This window comes from Cyprinodon tularosa, unplaced genomic scaffold (genome assembly GCF_016077235.1).
Source record: "Cyprinodon tularosa strain WSP-4 unplaced genomic scaffold, ASM1607723v1 ctg628, whole genome shotgun sequence".
NCBI classification, from domain to species: Eukaryota; Metazoa; Chordata; class Actinopteri; order Cyprinodontiformes; family Cyprinodontidae; genus Cyprinodon; species Cyprinodon tularosa.
The window spans coordinates 400-20,886 of record NW_024039372.1 but is presented as its reverse complement, the minus strand read 5'-3'; the positions used below and the strand labels follow the sequence as shown (position 1 = coordinate 20,886).

Here is a 20,487-nt window from a genome sequence, read left to right as displayed (position 1 = left end):
TCTTTCATACGTCTGTGTGTGGTGGTTCTTGAAGCACTCACTCCAGCTGCAGTCCACTCTTTGTGAATCTCCCCCACATTTTTGAAGGGGTTTTGTTTCACAATCCTCTCCAGGGTGCGGTTATCTCTCTTGCTTGTACACTTTTTTCGACCACATCTTTTCCTTCCCTTCGCCTCTCTATTAATGTGCTTGGACACTGAGCTCTGTGAACAGCCAGCCTCTTTAGCGATGACCTTTTGTGTCTTGCCCTCCTTGTGCAAGGTGTCGATGGTCGTCTTTTGGACAACTGTCAAGTCAGCAGTCTTCCCCATGATTGTGTAGCCTATAGAACTAGACTGAAAGACCATTTAAAGGCTTTTGCAGGTGGTTTGAGTTAATTAGCTGATTAGAGTGTGGCACCAGGGGCCATCAATTTTGAACCTTTTCACAATATTCTAATTTTCTGATATGATGAATTTGAGATTTTCATTTGTTGTCATTTGTAATCATCAAAATTAAACAAAATAAACATCTGAAATATATGAGTTTGTATGTAATCTATGAATATAATATACAAGTTTCACTTTTTAAATGGAATTACTGAAATCAATCTACTTTTTCATGATATTCTAATTTTATGACCAGCACCTGTACTTCCTATTCTTTACATTTTTAAAACAAACTTTACTGGTTACTCTTGGCTTCGGTTTAATATGTAAAAATATTTATTTAATGACATGTGCTTCATCCAATGCAGAGAATTGGTCCCACCCTCATCTAGTGAAAACTAGTGTCATTGGATGAGTCATAGAACGCAAACACTCATTGGTTAGTTAAAGGAAATCATCGGAAGCTAGCAGGTGTTCTTCAACCAGCAAATGTGAATTGTCTATGCTATGCTACAATGATGGATTCAGAAAAAGATGTTGAAATGTCTGAAAGGTCGGACACAGGCGAGAGCGTATTGGGAGATGGAGACCAACAAGACCTCCCTCATCCTTGGACCTTTCTCCAAGAATTTTTTGAAGTAGTCGAAAAGTTGAGCTTTCAATTCATATAGTGGGATCTGGCTGTTCTTTTTTTTTAATGTTACTTTATACTAGGGATGCACGATATAATCGGCCCCCTATCGGTATCGGCCTTAAAACTTAATATCGGACATCGGCCACCCCACCGATATTTAACCCGATATTTGATCAGCTTCTGAGTTTCTAAAGTCTACAAAAAAAAAAAAAAAACTACTTCTTCTTCCTCAAAAACTTCTTTTTTACAGACTTAAAAACTTCTAAAGACGAGGGAAAAAATATTGATACATTAAAATATCACAATATCTTCATATGCTGATATATTGCCATTTAAAAACACCATATCAATCTCTTTTACTAATGAAATATTGCTATATGTCATCGTTATGCTACGAAATCCCCCGAAAATCCACAAAATTTTGCCATATTTTTATATGTTGATATATTGACGCGGTATCAATCTATTTTACTAACAAAATCTCACAAGAATTTGCAAAATATCACGAGAGTTTGTAACAGAACGATGAAATTTCACGAGATTTTGAAAGTAAAATAGATCGATACCGCGTTTTTAAAAATCAATTTGATATCAGCATATGAAAATATATTTGAGTATATTATTTTTCAAAGTGTCAGAAATGGATAACAAAACTGCTATTTTCAATGGCTACTTATTTTTGTCCAGCTTTAACATCAGTATCAATATCGGTTATCGGCTACATGAGTTTTAAAATATTGGCATATCAGATATCGGCCAAAATCCCAATATCGTGCATCCCTACTTTATACTTTAATACTTTAATTAGTTTTTGGAGTTTTACTTGAGTAAAGAGGTGAAAATGATACTTCAACTTTTACCAGAGTGTTTTTAAACTGCAGTATACTTCTGCTTAAGCAACAAATATGTGTACTTCTGACACCACCATAAGTATGCACAAACATCATTATTATGACATCATCATTATTACAGGCAGAAATCAGCTGAGATCAATCTGGAACACAGATGAAGAGAAATGGACAGGAGGTTTATTAGATCTTTTCCTCCCGCTCCCGCCATTACGCCTGGGTTCGTACCGTGAAGCCCGACCTGCAGCTGCAGGTGTACTGTTGGGTTTGGTGGATGTGGCAGGTTCCCTGGTTCTGGCAAGGCGAGGACACGCATGGGCTGCATTTGGCCTGAACAGACACGTCCACTGGACCTGCTTTCACACAAACACACTCAGCTCACCAGCAGAGCACTTTCAAAACACTAAAGTGATTTTAAGAGAGAAAAATGAGAATAACTCCAAACATAATTGTTATGCATTAAAACATTCAGACGTAGCATTGTTTAGTTAATCAAACTTTCTCTTATTTTTTTTATATGCAAATCATGCTGAAATGGTTATTTTAGTGCAACCTGAACCCTGTAATTTGGATCCTTGTTCTCTTCCCTCTGGTATATAATTTAGGTTTATAAAGGCCTTTTTTCATTCCCCCCTATTTACATAAATTGCTCTCCTCCCCCTCGTCACCATTTGTGTTTCCAGGGTTTGGCTCAGTGGCGACCCTCGCTTGAGGAGGGGCTGGAACTGACAGACGGCGCAATCATTTCATAGGCCTGCGTCACGCGGATCTGAGGAATACGTCAGTCACTGATCGAAGAGACTGGCAGGCCTGAAACGTAAGCTAATGGGGGAGAAGAAGAATATAAATGCTTCCTGTGAGGTGAGGTGGACAGAAGAGTGGCAGATCCTTTGAAACGCAGAGCGATGGGGGGGGGGGGGGGGGGGGGGGTTGGATGACAACATGAATCTGAGGATGGTTTTAAAGCTCCGATCTTTTTTTACAAGAATTAAAACAATCCAACAAGCTCCAAATGCCCCAAGCTCTCTAAAGAAATTAATCACCATGTGATAATTAGGCAATCAGGAATGTTAATAATTGCTTTGTTGTTTGAAATAATTTGACAGATGAAATTGTTTGTTTGAAATGTTTTGACTGTGAATAATAGGAGGTAAAAACATTTTCAGCTGTTTGAAGCTCATAAGAATTTATTACTACTGGCTATTAAAATGAACAGTGAAGACGACTGGGATGTACAAAACTAAAAAAGGCTAAATTATTGAAGAAAGAGTAAATGACTCGATGCTCCCTCTTTTCTACTGCCACCTTTAGGGGGCGCCACTGCAAATAAACAGGTTTAATATATGGAGTGACTTTTGTTCCACTATGATTGAAATTGGATTTGAAAAATGCAACAAAATGAAAGCAGTCTAGAATTTATTTAAAACGGTGCTGCTTTCTCAGATTTTGTTCTTTCAATTTTCACTTCTTATTTTTTTTGTATTTTACTTTTCTCAAATGTTATTCAAAAAGTAATTTTGTATTTTCAAAATGTTGCTTTTTGTTAAATTTTTATTTTACTTTTACAGATTATATAGTATAATTTTTTCACATTTCTGTTTTTTAAGTAGATTTTCTGTCTTGATGTTGTCACTGATGACTGCTTAATTGATGTCTAACTCTTTCAGTTTTCCCATTATTGCTCATCTTATCCACCTGCTCCTGTCTCTATTTAAACTGCCTGCAACCAGTCATCAGGGCCAAATTATTTCTCTCCAGCCTGTGGTGAGAGTGTCTTTAGCCTACCTTAATGCTTCTGATTACCTGATCCTATTCTGCCTCTCAGCCTTGGAGCATCACTGTTTTAGCTCTCATCTGTTTGCCTGACCAGGCTTCTGACTCCTGCTTGTTCTGCAGGGCTTCAATGTCCGGGTGACACCCGTTGCATTTTCTTGGCAGCTTACCAGCTGGATCCTACCTTGTTCTCTGGGCATGGACTGAATTATTAAACCAGGTTAGTGACTCACCTGTGTTTCTCTCCTGCAGAGTTAGCCTCCTTAGCCACTGCTACTTCAGATTTGCAGATCGGGTTTTAAATAAACACTTTTTGAGTATTCCCACTGTCTCTTTTGCCTTGAATACTAGGTCCTCTGTTCTGAGTTGTGACATTTTTTTTAAAATGTATTCTTTTCTTTCATTTTCTTATGTTTTAAGGATTATATTCTTTCATTTCTGAGGGTAGGCTTTTCAGGAGTGAGGAGTCAACACACATTTTCATTGGTCAAGAGTGAGAGTTTATATTGGGCTGGAAATGAAGGGAATGCAATCTGTGAGACACAATTTGAAAAACTGAAATTTGAAAAAAACTTCACTTAATCCAAAAAGTGTGAACAAATTACTGTAGCAGTGGCTTCTCTGGATTGGCTGCCTTAATCTTGTCAGATTTTAAAAGTCGTCTATTGATTTTTTCCCCCCGTTTTGAATGGTTTATCCTACAGTGGCCGGGAGGTGCAAACCAACATTACAAAATCTAAAAAACTTTTACAAGTTCTAAAACAAATTATCATTTCAGAAAACAAATTTACATTTTAAAAACACTTTTATAAGTTCCAGCAAATTTACAAATTTACATTTAAAAATAAAAAATAAAAATAAACAAAACCCTTTTAAAAATTCAAAACAAATAGCATTTTAAGAAAACAAATAAAAGAACATCTGAAACTCCCAAAACAAATGATCATTTGAGGAATTCAACCCTGTTTCCACACGACACAGGAAGAACAGAAACAGAATTTCGCACAAGACCGGTTCAGCCTTGGAGTTAGTGCCTACTGCCTACTCCGGTTGAATTCCTCAAATGATAATTTGTTTAGGAGCTTGTAAAAGTTTTTTAGATTTTGTAATGATGGTTTGCACCTCCCAGCCACCGTATTATCCCCTGCAAACCTCAAACATCTTCTGCAGGGCTTCTTCATTTCCATAACACTACAACCAAACTTCAAGTTCCCAGCACCACATTTAAGCGAGATTTAAGGAGGCTGTTACTGCACCACATTTATGGAACACTTCACCCATCAATAGAAAATCTGCCAAAAATTTTGATCATTTTAAATCACTCCTGAAAGTTTATGCATTTTATTAAACAATTTTTCCTATTTGTTCTTTTCCTTTTGTTTTATCTTTACATATTTTATTCAAATGTGCTTCAAATTAATGGTTTTATGAAAACTGTTAAGCATTTTAGTGCAGTTACAAGCTGTCTTTGAAGTGCTTTATAAATATAATTGACATCGCCAAATTTAGATTAATTCATTAAGTTAATAACTTGCATCCCTACTTAGTAATAATGAGAAGAAATATTCATAATTAATTATCAGCAGATTTAACCTTTGCAGTCAGAAACATACAAACGCAGACCATCTCTGTAACAATTTTTCCATCTCGATCTAAAAATAGTTCAAAAAATATATTTCTAGATGCACAAATTGAGATATATATAATTTCCAAACAGTGATAACACTTTCAGTGAAACAAGCACAGGACCACCACAGCGTATGCTATCTTGTTGTGTATAATAACAGCAGGCGATAAGTTCTTTACAACCCTTGAACTAAAGCTGAATATCAGTTTATGTGCTGCATGGTTTGAGGCCATGAGGCTGAACCATATGCATTAAACTATGTGGGATGAACAAATAGATGCATATATGTAGCACAATGTTGAATAAATGAGTCACGGCCTCCTATAGAAAACACTACGTTCAGTAAACATAGTTTGTTATTTATAGTTCCGCATAACGTATTTAAAGCTAGTTAAAAGAACTGGTTTAGTTAGTGGAACCTAAACACATTGCGTTTGGATTTAAAGGACTATAAAGCAGATCCCAGTGCAGCATAACCTCCACCTGCAGCAAAGTCTGATTTCGTATGTGTGCGCTGGCCGTTTCTGTACATTTCTGTAGATTAGATCCGTCTGCACTGCATTGCCTGCAGCTGTGAGTGTGTGGGAGTAACAGCCACCAACTCCTTTAGTGTGCCATACCAGCTGAAAAGATTTCATTAAAGACTGCCCATTAGGAAGCTTTAGCATTTAGATGAATGTATGCTTCGAATTTAAACGACTGGTAAGCCCAGCTAAATCTGCTGTTCTCTAATTTCCTCAATAAAAACAACATTAGGCTATATGCATGTTTTTTAATAATATGTCCAGTTATGTTGATTAGAAAACAGATGAACAGAGGCAGAGGGAGAGCAATGCATGCTATAAAACCCTCAACCAGTCCGTTCTGTTTCATGTGCCGTCTTTACAGACAGAAGGACTCTGTCTCCACTCACCCAGACACTGAAACTTGTCAGCTGGTGTGGTGAGCAGCAGCTTGCCCTCCATGCCCCGGGGGCCGGCGCAGCGGGCGATGCCGGGCTCCTTATAGCCGCTCTTCACCCAGTCTGACAGCCAGAGCAGCCGGCAGTCGCAGTACAGAGGGTTGGCTCCGATGGCTCTGAAGGAAAGAAACGAGAAGGAGCTGAGATACAGAGCAAGATGTAAAAAAAAGGGAAGAGATCAATCAGGAAGTCGGTGATTCTCAGGGCCAGCTGTGGAAGCCCTTCCTTCAAACACACATAGAGACACATCCAGGCATTTACAGTGAGACGATTTAACTGGTTGAACAAGAAGGGAAAGCAGAGAAATGCAGCAGCAGACAGAGCTAAAGTAGAAAGCCTCTCTCTTCAGGGAAAATATTAACTTATCAGAGACGAAAAGGCGTCTCCAAACCTCGCTGTAGGAGAACCACGGGGCCTTGGCCTCCTGGTGTCATGGCAACTGCTTCTTAAGGATTAATACAAGTAAAAATTCTCTGTTCCTACCATCACAAAGGTAAACACATTAGGGATGCTGTGTGGATGGATGAGATCAGTAATCTTTGCCAAATAACTCTCCGAAAGGATCACCTTTCAAAGACATCAAGGATACAGACACCTCATGTCCAACGTCTGAAGTTATGAAGAATTGGTTGCCTTTTTATCTTCCCTGACAACTAAAATATCAGGATCAGGACTTTAGGTAAGATATTGTGTTTGTTAAAGTTTCTTTAGAGCAGTTTAAACCAGAGTGGTTTAAAACATGCAGCCATATGAACTGGTTCATCACAGTCCTTAGTTCCACAGATGGATGTTTTAAATAAAACGGGTCATTTTTCCTTCTTTGGCCAAATCTGGCTTGATTTGTTGTCATTTGGGTTTATGAAGCTGACTCCCTCTGAGTCTGACTCGGTTACCATGGCGACTGGCCCAGTTAACTTACCCTGGTCCAGACCAGGTTTAGAGCCCATAAAGTTCAGACTGTGTGCCTTTGTTAAATCTGGGATCAGAAGGAGCCGTCAGTGAATCCATCAAAAATGGAAACTTATTCTACGCTACATTTTTACTAAATGTATTTCATGCCCCAAAAGTTGAGACATGTTTATTTACAAGTTTATTTTTACTTTAGCAAATATCTATTCCTACACAATGAAGGAAATTATACATACACAAAATATCTGAACGTTTTCTCTTTTTTTTGCTGTGTAAAAATAATAGCTGTGGTGGTGGAGGGGTGGGAGGTGTGGCGTTACAAAGCCTCCTGCTTGGATCAAAACGACCCCTTCATCTTCCCTGACACGTCTGCAGGAACGTTACCGATTTCCAGGGAAGGTTAATTAACTTAACCACCTGAAATGGACCTCAGCAGCTCTCCCACAGACCAGATCCAATCAGACCCTAACTGTTCACCTGACACTTTGTGGAGACCTGTGCATTTATGACAGGAGTTTAAAGTCGGGCTTCCTCCACATTAATTTTTTTTGCTTGTGCAGTTTTTGCATCTGCAGTTTAATTTCTATAAATATATAAACGTAGTTATTTGCAAATGAACATCTGGCCCAGATTGCAGGTGCCTGAATGTTTTTGTTGCCTTACTTTTTATTGCCAATAAAGAGAGTGTGATCAATCAAACCCATTTTGGATCAGATTATTATTCCTCCTTTTCACCTGATGAATAAGCCACTGCTGGTGTCACTGAAAGACTTAGATGTCAGAGAAATTGTTAATTTCTTGGATTGCAATATTTTGTAATTTCTTAGTCCAAGCAAGAGTCTTGCTAAAAAAAATGTTATTCTTCATTAAAAGCTGTTTGGGACGAAAACTGTGACTATGATCTCCAGACTTAAAGAGACGTTTGTACGTTTTTTACTGAAAAAATGTCTTTAAAATATCCTTTTTGTCAGAGTCTTGGTTTGTTAGTTCCTGTTTTTCTTGGTTTTCCATTTGTTGTCCTCTGCTGCCCTCTTGTGTCCTCTTTCCCTTGCTCTGTTTTCTGTTCTGCCTTCACCTGTTTTCAATTTCCTCGTTAGCTCTCTCTTTGTCTCTGTCCCCTTTAAAAGCCCTCCCTCTTCAGTTCCTGTTTGCTGGATCCACGTCTAACTTCTGTCTGTGTTCCTCGTCTCTCCCTGGCTCCTAGTTTTGGTTTACCCCTGATGTCTCCTTGGTTCTGGTACGTTTGTTATTTTCTGTTGGATTTTGATTCCTGCCCCTGTTCCTGTGAACCTCAATAAACCCACTTTAATTCACCTCTGCCAACTGGTCTCTGCATTTGGGTCCTCCAACAAACACCGCCTCATGACACTTTTTATTTGACCCTTTAAAGCTAAAACATCATTTGATGAACAGAATAACACCTGAGTAGCTCAGCGCCGATGCATCAAAAAGCCTGTAGCCCGTTTTAGCTGAATGTGCTTTGTTGCGAAGTTCCTGCGCTGTTTCCGTAAATGTGATGTCATATCTATTCCTGTTTAAAAAAAAAAACTACAGGACCTCAAACTGGCCAAAACTGGACATGGGCCCTCGATCCGTGGTTATGATAAAAAACAGAAACTATTTAATAAATAGTGTGTGCTCTATAGAGGGAATTTTGCTGTATTATTGTCTCAGGCAAAGATCCATTTTATAAATGAAAGTTTGAAAAAAAAAAATCAAATTTTTGGAAATTTAGAAATGAAACTGTGAAACGCCTCAATTATAATGTTTTGAGAAAAACTGCTGTTTTATTAGTTTTTTATTTTTTTGTCACATTTTTTAAAAATAACTTTTAATATATCCTATTAAAAGAAAATAACCCAAACTTTGTTTGTTTTTTGTTTTTCAAATTAAATGTTCATATTGTTTTTTTTCTATAATTTTTTAGTTAGTTTTACAGGGATATATGCATTTTCAGATTATATCTTTCACATTTGCTTTTTTTAAATTTTTTTTTACAGATTATATATTTTTGATGTTCTTTTTTTTAACATTTCTCTTTAACAAATAGGGTCTTTTGAATTGCATTTCTAGTCAAATAGTATTTTCCAGATCACCTCTCTTCACTTCTGAGGGTGGGCTTTCTCTCTGGCATGAGGAGCAAAGACGCATTTCTATTGGTCGGTTTGATGTTAGGAGCAACATTTTATTGGTCAAGACTAAGAATTTACGTTTCACTTAAAGTGAAACATAAATTTACTTATAGTGAAGAGAATGGGATGTGTTGAATACAATTTGTAAAACAAGTGAAAAAAATAAATAAACAGAAAATATAAAAATGAATCTATAAAAATGAAAAAATATTATTAAAATAAATGCTATATATGTGTGTGTGTGTGTGTGTGTGTGTGTAACTAAAAAAAACATGGAAGTAGAAAAGTTACTCTCAAAACTCTTTTTTTAAATTAAAAGATTTTTAAAGTTGCTGAATAGCTTTTTTTCAAATCTCCATTTACAAAACATTTTCTTTGCTTGCAATGAAAGTGGAACCAAATTCCCTTCCTAGTGCTAATATTAGTGCAAAAAAATGTGCATCAAAGTGGCCATCAGAAAACCTTTGAAGTTATACCGTTTGTGCAATGAAGACCGGCCAAAGATCTCCATTTCTCTACACTCCAACCCTGTGAAATGATGTTTTTTACACTACGATGTATTTAACATGTGTAGTACTTACAGGTGAGACAGAGAGGCCAGGTCACCGAAGATTCCCTCCTGCAGCTCAGAGATGTCGTTGCCATGGAGAGAACTGTGAGACAGAAACGGTTAGAGGCCAGAAACGGTTTAGAACATTCAAAGTGAACCCTCGCTGAGCTCAGGGACTATTACAGCCGCAGAGGCTCAGTCAGCTTAAAGGAAGGAACAAATGATAGCTTGGAATAAAGTAAAGGGACTGCATACTAATGGAGTGTGTGTGTGTGTGTGTGCTCACAGCAGTCTCAGGGAGCGCAAGCCGGCCAGCGCCAGAGGAGGGATACACTGTAATGAGTTGTAACTGAGGATCCTGCGAAAACAAAGCAAATTTAAGGATAAACAAAACAATTAAACAGCCAATATCCGGGTCTCAATGTAGGAATTCTGCACTGAACAACTGGATTAAGTTTCAAGCTTTCTTTCCTCATTTCTATCTGAATCGAGTCCAGCTAACTCCAAAAACTCTGAGATAGCTCAGAAGAGTTTAAAGATGCAACAAGTCTTTCATTTTTCATTTCATTCAGTTAATTTCCATGTGACTGAAGGGGCCACTTTATCTGCTTAAGTATAAAAAAACCATAAGAATGTCCAGAAGGAGACTGGTACATTTCACCTTGTTGTAAAAAAAAGAAATGCTTATCAACTCCAAAACAAAAGCCGTTCCTTATTTCAATGAAACTTAGATCTTAATAAACATTGTAAAGTTTTATTTTCTGGTTTGAATTTTTTCAAACTTCATTTTATAAAACCTGCTTTTAGCTTTTAAAAATAATGGGAAACAATTCACTACATACTGGGAAGGCAAGCGGAAGGAATGCAGCAGTTCTTTTAGGACAAGAGACCCCAAGTTAAAGCAAAGTATTTGGGCAGAAAGAAGCTAGAAAACCTTTGATTATCCAGTTTAAAATCAGATCTAACAAATACTAAGGAGAGGTGTGTAAACTTTAGAACTTAAAGTTATAGTGGAGGATGTTCTTTACCGGGTGGATCATCAAAATAAGTGGTCCTCCCAATTGTCAATCATTCTGGTTATATATGTTTAAATAAGGCCGTTCTACGTGTTCGTCCCCATTTTCACTTACCTGTGTTGAGTCTGACATAGTGGAAAAATTGCTAATCTTCTTTGGGAAAGTGAGCTTGTATGAGTGATGCAAACAGCAACTTTTAAACAGAGCGTGCACGAGGAGAAATTGGGCTTGTGCACGCTCTCACACGCATTTATTAGGCGTTCCCTCTTGGTAGCGGGTTGTGCACCTGCATTTTTTTTTCTTTTTGGAGAGGGCGGGTCTTTTCTAAACTCTGCGAAAATCCTCCACTATACCTTTAAAGAAAACTGAAACACTTTTAAAGCTGCAGGTTAAACTTTGAGACCCATGATAATCCTTCAGATTCTACCTTCAGCACCTATTTTCTGATTCTACTTTGGACTAAAATGTCATCAGTCGTCAATCTCCTTTAAGTTACTGTTATAAAATAATAAAACTAATTGAAAATTTGTGTGCATACTCACAGGGTGGTGAGTTGGCTCATATTGGCGAAGGAGTCATTGGACAGGGAGCTAATTTTATTGTTGCTCAGGTCTCTGCAGGGGTAAAGGTCAGGAGGAATCAAAACACATTAATGCTTTATGCTTGTCTCACAAAAACATGCAGGAACAACAAATCCAAACAACAACATAACAAGTTACACAATGTTTAATTTGTTATGCTTTTTTTCCCCCCTCTGGAATCATAGGCTGACTTTCAGTTCAAAAATACCTCCTTGATCCCGAAGAGAAATTAAATAAAACATTTTTGAAAGCTCCAGATTTCTGACTTTTTCTCTGTTAAATTCACATGAGGGATTCTGCATAATGTTTTTGACTCCTTTCTCTTAATCCAGACCTCAGCCAACAGCTCCATCTACTGGCCGTTTGTAGAAGTGTGGAAGGCTGTCCACATCCTCTATCAAACATCACCGTTAAACCACTGATCTCCAGTTTAAACCTATAACTGTCTGCTTCCATGTGAAGGCATATTCATCCTTTACATGCTTAAAGGCTAAAATTATGATCAAAATGTAAAAAAGTGAGTAAAATGTCATGGTAAAATGGTGGTAAAAAAAAAGAGCAGATTTTCACTCTTTGCCACCCTAAAAGCAGCATAAATGTATAGCTAATTTTTTCATCATTCTGCTTCATTCTATCTCTATTCTCCCACTCTACAGAATCTGTTAGTTCAAACTCTAACGTTCTGCTCTCTCTGCCTTTTTTCATAGTAGCTTAATCTGGTCTGTTCCTGTTTGGCTGTTGCTCCATCCTGGAGAGAAACATCAGCTGTGCTGCTGCCATCAACACCTTAGATTAAAGATGCTGGAGATCTGCCTGTTTTTCAGTGTAGTCCTGTTTCTCTGACTGTGACGGGCTGGATGTGCTCTCTTCATCCTCTGACATGTGAGCTGGCTAGGAGCTCGTCTGCCTGGCTGTGTGTTTCCTGGATGGGGCGTCCTTTTACAGCTGCTTTTTGTATCTCTGCTTCTGTCTCCTTGAACCCCAGTCGGCCTCAGCAGATGGCCGCTCACACTGAGCCTGGTTCTGGTGGAGGTTTCTTCCTGTTAAAAGGGAGTTTTTCCTCTCCACTGTCGTTACAAGCATGCATAGTGTGAGGGATTGCATTCGAGTCAATGAGTCGATGCAATCACCTGGTTTTCCTTAGACAGAACATTTTTAAATCAATTTGACTGGATGATCTGGTGAACTGTAAAGTGCTTCGAGATGACGTGTTGTGAATTGGCGCTATAGAAATAAAGTGAATTGATTTGAATAGCGTAAAATATAATTCTGCATTATCATTGGTACAGTAGATGTGGAACTTGTTAAGCGTTTCTTACACAAGCTGCAGGTACTTGAAGGTGGCTAACTCCTTAGGAACACTGGTGAACTGGTTTCCATCCAGGTATCTAACAAGAGAAAGCAGAGAAACACATAAAAACCTGCTCACATGGATATGCTGAACAGAGAAATGATGACGGCAACGATTAAATTTGTTCAATCATTGACTCTAAGCATGAATGAAAAATTAATTTCTTAAAATAAGTATTTGCCCTCGATATGAAGCTGTTAAATAAGATTATCTGCCAATAGAATCAGTTTTATTGGGCTTATTAATTAGATGTTGTGCACTTGAAATAATATCATGTAGTTTATTTCTTATTCTAAATGTATTCAAATGTTCCTACTCACCTGCTTAAAACAAAGGCAAAATGACTACTTATATTTCATTTTTGAAGTGTGCATGTCCCGTTTGTTTGTTTGCTGTTTTTGTTCAACACTGGAAAAACTGATCATTAGGTAGGTGAAATGAATGCTTAAAATAAGTGTATTTGTCCTTAATTTTAACAGGAAAAAAGATTTTTGGACCAGATTAGATTACAGAAACCTAAAATTGGTAAATTTACTTTTTCATCGGCTTAAAACAAGGGAATATATATTTATCTTAAGAGAAATTGACCCTGATTTTGTAGCAGTGTGCATTTCCTTTTCTTGTTTTTGTTCAACACTGTAAAATCTGATCGATAAGTTGGTAAAAAATTTATAAAATTATTGTATTTGCCCTTAATTTGAAAAGGTTTAAAAGATAATTGGCCAATAGAATGAATATGTTTGCCTTAAGATGAGATAATTAGATAAAATGCTCTTGAAGTAAGAAAATTATTCTTATTTTAAACAAAAATCTTGTTATATCATTAGTAAATTGGCCTAACCAGGAGTTTAAAACTAGCAAGGCAAGTTTTTTTTTATTTATACAGCCCAATTTAGTACAAAGACAACTCAGAGTGTTTTGCCTGAATTAAACAGTAACATTCAAGATACCTAAAAGCAGTTTAAAAGAAAATCTAGATAAAATATGATAACAAATAAAAAAAGAAATTCCACTGGAAGGAGAGTTTTTGCCATTAAAATACAGCAATTAGATAATAATAATTTAAATGTGGTTGTTAAATGAATAAAACAAGCAAGAATGAACTTATCTCAAGAGAAATTGACCCACTTCTATTTTATTTTTGTAGTGTAAAGCCTGAATGCTTTCACTCACAGCTCTGTGATGTTGCGAGGAAGTCCTCTGGGCAGAGCCTGCAGGTGTTTGTTGCTGCAGCGAACGACCGTGTCCATGCAGGAGCACTGACTGGGACACTGCGGCCCTGCAACGCAGCGCCGGTCATCCAGCCCTGAACCTGCGCGCACGGACCAGAAGGCATAAGTACACTTTGGGGGCTCTTTGATTGCACATTATTGTTATTATTATTCCTCTGCATATTCCAGACTTGGGGAATCGTACCATCCTCGCAGCGGAAATCAGGCACAGCGACATCCTGCAGAGGAATCCCTCGAAGAAAAGAGGGGCTCTGACACCGAGGATTCCCCGTAACGATCCGACGACTTCTGAGCCACGCCCCGAACCAGGACAGGTGGCAATCACAGTTGAAAGGATTGGCCAGGAGGTTTCTGATGCACAACAGAGGAACTATCAGGGATTCATATCAAGATCAAAACCCTGCTCTGGATAACATGCCTGGCTCACTAACAGAGTGGACAGGTTGGGCAGCGTGTCAAAGGCCCCAGGCAGGATGGTAGTGAGCTGGTTGTCGTAGAGGGAGAGCAGCCGGACGTTGGACAGCCCTGTGAAGCTGCTGTTATGGATGCAGCTAATCCTGTTGTTCCTCAGCATCCTACACAAACAGAAAAATACAAATAACATGAACACCTTTGTTCACATTATTTCTAACACAGTTACATTGTTTTCTGTAATGGGTATACATTTTTATGTAGCACATCTTAGCAATGTCACAATCTTGATTTTGTTATGTTTCTTTTGAGTATGCACTTTTACTTTGCTAGTTTTTCTAGTTTTAGTTGTTTAATTCTTATTTTGTTGTGTTTTCTGGTTATCTTCAGTTTCCAGGTTTTTATTTGTTGCCCTCTGCTGCCCTCTTGTGTTCTCCTTTTTCCCTGGCTCCTTTCCTGTTCTGCTCTGTTCACACCTGCTCCCAATCTGCTCGTTAGTCCTCTCTTTGTTTCAGTCTCCCATAGATACTCTCTCTGTGCAGCTCTTCAGTGCTGGTTCCTCGTCAAACTTCTTCCAACTCTGTCTCTCTGAGTCTTCCTCCTCGTGATTGTTTTCCCCCAGATGTCTCCTTGGTTTCTGATTTGTTTGACTTTGTTTTCATTTTTGGATTTTTGGATTCCTGCCTCAGTTGTTTGAAGACACTTCATTAAATCTACAAGAAACTCCCCCGCCTCCCTTGCTCTGCATTTCGGTCCACAAACCACAATCAAATCCTGACAAGCAAGAAAATTTAAAGTGATGGACATAAAGGTAATTGGGTAATTATGAGTTGGACAACAAACTTAACTAATAATTTTTAGATCTAACAGTCAAAGAACACACTGTAAAATATTTTTTCAATCTCGATTTAAAGCAACTGAGGGTTTCAATTCTTTTACAGATTTCTGGGAGTTTATTCTAGATTAGTGGAGCATTAGAACTAAAAGCTAATTCTCCATATTTGGTTCTGGTTTTGCAGAGTAGATGAGATCCAGTAGATCTCAGACAACAATCAGCAGTGTAATTTGGAGCAAAGCTATTCAGTGATTAATAGACTAACAGAAGTATTTTTAACGTCTATTCTCTGAGATACAGGGAGCCAGCGAAGGACTGTAGAACTGGACTGATGTTCTCCACTTTAGTTCTAGTGAGGACGCAAGCAGCAGCATTCTGGATCAGCTGCAGGGATCAATTTTACTGAAGATGAACGAAGCAATAATTCATTTTTCTAGGTCCTGCTGAGAGATTAGTGCTTCGATCCTGCAGATGTTCTTCAGGTGATAGAAGGCCGACTTTTTTCTGTCTTTATGAGCCTCTGAAGGATTCAGGTCTGAGTCCATCACTGTAGAATTAGAGCCAGATGGCTATTTTCTAGCTGGATTAATGGAAGCTGGGCACTAACTTTGAAACGTTTAATTTTTTTCCTCTCTGCATTTACACAGTGCTTGAGCAGGTTCATAGTCACCTGGTGACATGCTAATTGACAGCTGAGTTTGGTCTGAAACTGTAGAATAAAAATGTAAATCAACAATCTATTTGTAAGGTATACAGAGTGAATATTACAGGGTAATACAGCAAGAATGGGAGAAATGAAGTGCAGCAGTTTTCATGAGCTGCTCGGCTCTGACCCGTTTGAGGGATTCAAAAGACAGTATGAGAGACACGGTTATAATTTGCTTCATTGCCTGTTTTTCCTTTCTTGGACATTTCCTGAAGTTTCGACCCAAAGCAGAAAACCATAAGAGCTGAAGCTGCCATAAGGACAAACTTAGATTTGCTTCATATTCATACTTTCTCTATTTCATTTGTTTCACTTGTAATGCATAAACTTTATTGATAGAACTAAAATGAAATATTGTGATATTCAACCGGCTGCAGGCGGTGCTGCAGCTCCAGCTGAGGAGCAAATTTCTAAATGATGCCTCAGACTGGAAGCTCCTGTTGATGCCAAATAATAAAGGTCGGTTAGGAGGACATGCAAGGCTTATAAACTCTTGGGTTTTTAAAAACATATCTCTTCTTGTGTGTTTTGTTTTTGAATAAGCTGCATCTATATTTTCCCAAGGACTATACATTCTCTCTCGGCGGGGTTGTGCATCTCTGGCCTGCGGCTAACATGATACATATCTTAACTACCAGGCAACACATGATAAATATTTATAGAGCAAAATTCAATGAAGCGCCTCTCAGACACAGCCAAGGCCCGTTTAAATGATTAATCTTGTGGAGGTGTTTTCGCCCCTCACACTTTATTCTTAATCTCACACCTACTGGTTTATATATATATATAAAAAAAAACAACATAAAAGCAAAAAAACAAAAACAAGGTGCCAATTTAAGTTTTTACTATGCTAAATCTAAAGAATTGGGCTTTGACTAGGCCAAGCTGAAACCGCTTTTAGTCTCTTTAACCTCTCATACATAAGTCCATCTGATTGAGTTTTTAATCCTTGTCTTGAGGTTTTTTCCAGGGTATAAAGTCACAAGCTGATGGATGGACTTTATTTTGCATGATTTTCTGCTAGAGCGCAGCATTTGTGGCTGTGACGTCCAAGCCTCTTTGGTTCTGCCCGTTAACATGAGCAGATTGTTTTTCTACACACAGTTTACAGTGGCTGTTAAAGAAAGATGAGGGTCAAAGCCATGGACAAGGAGGAAATAATTATAATTATAATTAATCATAATTATAATATAATGATGATAATACTTAATAACAGTTATAGTGAATATTGTAGCCTATCTAAAAGCACGACAAACAAAATAAAAATAAAAAAACAACACAAAAAACATAAACTGCGCTTTATGGGGGGAAAAAACCCTGTTCTGAAGAGATGCCCCGCCCAATTTCTAATCTATACCAAAAGCCTTGCGTGAAACTTATCCTAATCCTAACCTTTATAGGTTCGTATCTAACCCTAACTCCAACCTAAACTCGGTTCACACCTTAATCCTAAATTTGACCACAGCCCCAAAAACAGCAATTCCCCCCATGGGGTCCAGGTGTCAGGCCCCACAAGGAGCAGCTGGTCCTGCTATTTTACCAGGAAATGGGCCCCACAATGCATCAAACAAACACACAGAAAACCACCCCATGTCTCTTTGCTGGTTCTGTTGATTTTCTGTTTTTAATAAACAAGCCGCTATATTAAAGTTCAGTCACTGTTTTTACATTTAGTTTAACTGTATAAAGGTTGTCTGCTGCATCTGCAGCGGCATGAACATGTTTTTTCCTTTATCATTATTCTACATTAGTTCTTTCTGATGTTGTTTACATTCACACACACAATCTTTTACATTGTGAAATGGTTTAAACACATTCAAATTGTTTTAATTAGTTGTAAGCTAATCAGACCTTAATGCAAACTCTTGTTAGGTTTATGCTTTATGCATCATGGGCATTGTTACTTTGCTAGCCGGATTAGAGAGAGTAGATGGCCTTCCTTTACATTGTGGATGTCACTGTGTGTACGGAGGTCATCTAATCAGGACAACCTTCATGTCTTTAAAAATACACAGGATATGGGAACATCTTGGAGCCGTCTGTAATCCTTGGGCATGGATGGCGTGTCAGTTTTTGAAACGGACAACTAAGCATCCACCTGATGCAACACATAGACTCATGAGCTATAAGAAGCAGGAGATGGCCTTGTTCAGGGCTCAATCTTGGCCGGACGCTCGCGGACGTGATTTTTGAGCCCACAGCTGTGCAAGCTCCAAGCATTTTCTCTGTCCTGTAACAAACTGGTCTGGAATAAACTCTGTTACTTTTTTACTCCTGTTTTATAGTCCTTTTTTATATGGCTTTACCCAGTTTGAGTTAAGAGTAGTAAATAACTTGCTCCCAGGAAAAGAACCGTGAGGAAGCCCCGAGGCGCAACAGCTTTTTAGGGGACATAACTTCCTCATTTAGCACTCTTCAAGATAAATGTTTGTTTTCAAACAAAATTAATTCAAAAAAGTGATTTCATTGCATCATTTTATTTATTATCATTTAAAACCATTTATTTTATTTTCCATGTGTACATAATGTCTATTTACTTTAGTTGAGTTTCTCTATTTTGCTTAACACTTTTTAACTAAAATAAGTTTGACTTAGAGTTGAATGATTTTTGTTAATAAATTCTTACATTTTGAATGGAAGTTGTTGTGATCTTATCTGTGAGAGACCATTAGGCATCACTCTGTCACTCCAACCTGCACTTGATTAAATATGAAAACAGATTTTTTTTTTAGGATTGACCATAATAACAAACATTATGAACATCTGATTAGGCCCCAAAATAGTCAAAGATTTCATGTGAATTTAAATCTTCATTCACAACTCAGCTTCGCTGTTTACCTTTGAGTTAATGATAAACCTGTACGCACTGTTTATTAAATAATGGATTCGATTTTGTCAGTAAAATCTCCTGTAAATAGTTTATCATTATGTTCAAAACTAAAAACTATGTCTGTACATATCAGTGACATTTAATACATCTTCTCTTCTCTGATTTTTTTAAAGAACAAATTAAACGCTTCACCACAAAAACAAAACTTTTCTTTTAAAGTTTCATTTTGTTGGCCTGATTTCCTCTCCATAAGCTCCTGATCTGAGAACCCAGATTGAACTAGAAATGAAAACATGAGATGTTTTTGCCAGTATTTGGAGCAATTCATGCGCAGGCGGTTGAACTCACAGCATGCGCAGGCCCTCCATGCCTTTAAACATGCTCCCTCGCACGGACTCCAGGTGGTTGGCTGTGAGGTGAAGCTCCACCACAGAAGAGGCACCTTCAAACGCACCATCCTCAATCTCTGAAATCTTATTGTTGCTCAAGTTACTGAAAATAAAAAGCAGAGAAAGATAAAACAGACTTGTTCAGTTTGCGGGTCATTTTTCTTATTTTCCCTAATCTTTTTTTATAGCTAAATGTGATCCAACATGATAAATAACTGAAAACTTAACTTACTAACATGAGTCATGACTCTTTTCTTTTTATTATGGCACATTTGTTAAAGTAACTTACATTTTCTTGAGCTGTGATAGACCCTTGAAGGCCCCGGTGGCCTCCAGCATGGAGAGGTCATTGTTGTTAAGTCGCCTAGAGCAAATGATGCAGATAAAAATAGAAAAGCAAAAAAAAAAAAAAAGTCATTACTATAAATGTTTGGCACTGAATTTATACATTATGCAAATAATATTATATGCTTCTTAATGCATCTAAAATGTTTTATCACTATGGAGAATAAAACTAGACTGTTTTTTTTTTGTAGGGTTAAACATCTGTAAAAAAAAAAAAAAAAAAAAAAAAAAAGGATGCATATATGTCTGAAATTGTAAATTAAGTCAATAAACGTGAATGAATTTAGGATTAGCATTTGCATCTTGTTGTTAACACAAACATTAATGCAATATCAGATGTTTTATCTCTGAGATTACAAGTTTGGAAGTTTTGATAGAAGTTAAAAGATTCAATTTTGCAAAAATATAAATAATAATGACAGTATGAATCACAAACCTACGTATTCAATTCACAAATTTATGAGTATTAAACACAAATTTTATATACATTCAATTTAAAAATGTACCAGTAATACATGTTTATGAGTAAAAATCAACTACCCTAGATAAAGTCTTCACACTTTTCACCAGTTGGTGTCAGTAATGCACCTGTAGGCTGTTTGCTAACAGCCATTAAAGAAGAAAAGAAGGTTTTGGAAGCCTTTCTCTTTTCAAATACAAATCTTAAATTAATTCATGTTTATGCCTTACAATTTCAAATACAGATGCCTACATAAACGTTTTTTAGTAATATATTTTTTTAAGGTTTCAAAGATAAAGAGGTTTGCTGCAGTTTTTTATTCTATCCTCTCTAAAAATAACTGCTGGATCTGACAACTTTTCTGCTTTGGGCACACATTTCTTTATGGCACTGAGATCTTTGTGATACTGATTATAAACACGTGATTCACATGTTCTATTACACATGTGCTGCACATGCTGATGTCCCACAGTCTATTTTAGACATCAAATAAATCTGTAGTATATATTTTGTCCTGCTGATGCTCATT

At 37.4% G+C, this 20,487-nt stretch overlaps 1 protein-coding gene across 1 annotated transcript in view; it reads right to left on the bottom strand.

Moving 5' to 3' along the window:
- Positions 1–19,517, bottom strand: part of LOC119798499 (slit homolog 1 protein-like) — a gene marked incomplete at its 5' end in the record, with an annotated part of 50,768 nt that extends 31,251 nt beyond the window's left edge. The window contains 11 exons of the mRNA XM_038308000.1: positions 2,079–2,203; positions 6,164–6,327; positions 9,834–9,905; positions 10,089–10,160; positions 11,361–11,432; positions 12,719–12,787; positions 13,924–14,062; positions 14,167–14,333; positions 14,414–14,557; positions 19,113–19,256; positions 19,443–19,517. Coding sequence (XP_038163928.1) covers positions 2,079–2,203; positions 6,164–6,327; positions 9,834–9,905; positions 10,089–10,160; positions 11,361–11,432; positions 12,719–12,787; positions 13,924–14,062; positions 14,167–14,333; positions 14,414–14,557; positions 19,113–19,256; positions 19,443–19,517 — 1,243 coding nt within the window. The remainder of the gene's footprint in view (positions 1–2,078; positions 2,204–6,163; positions 6,328–9,833; positions 9,906–10,088; positions 10,161–11,360; positions 11,433–12,718; positions 12,788–13,923; positions 14,063–14,166; positions 14,334–14,413; positions 14,558–19,112; positions 19,257–19,442) is intronic.
- Between the last annotated feature and the right edge of the window lie 970 nt (positions 19,518–20,487).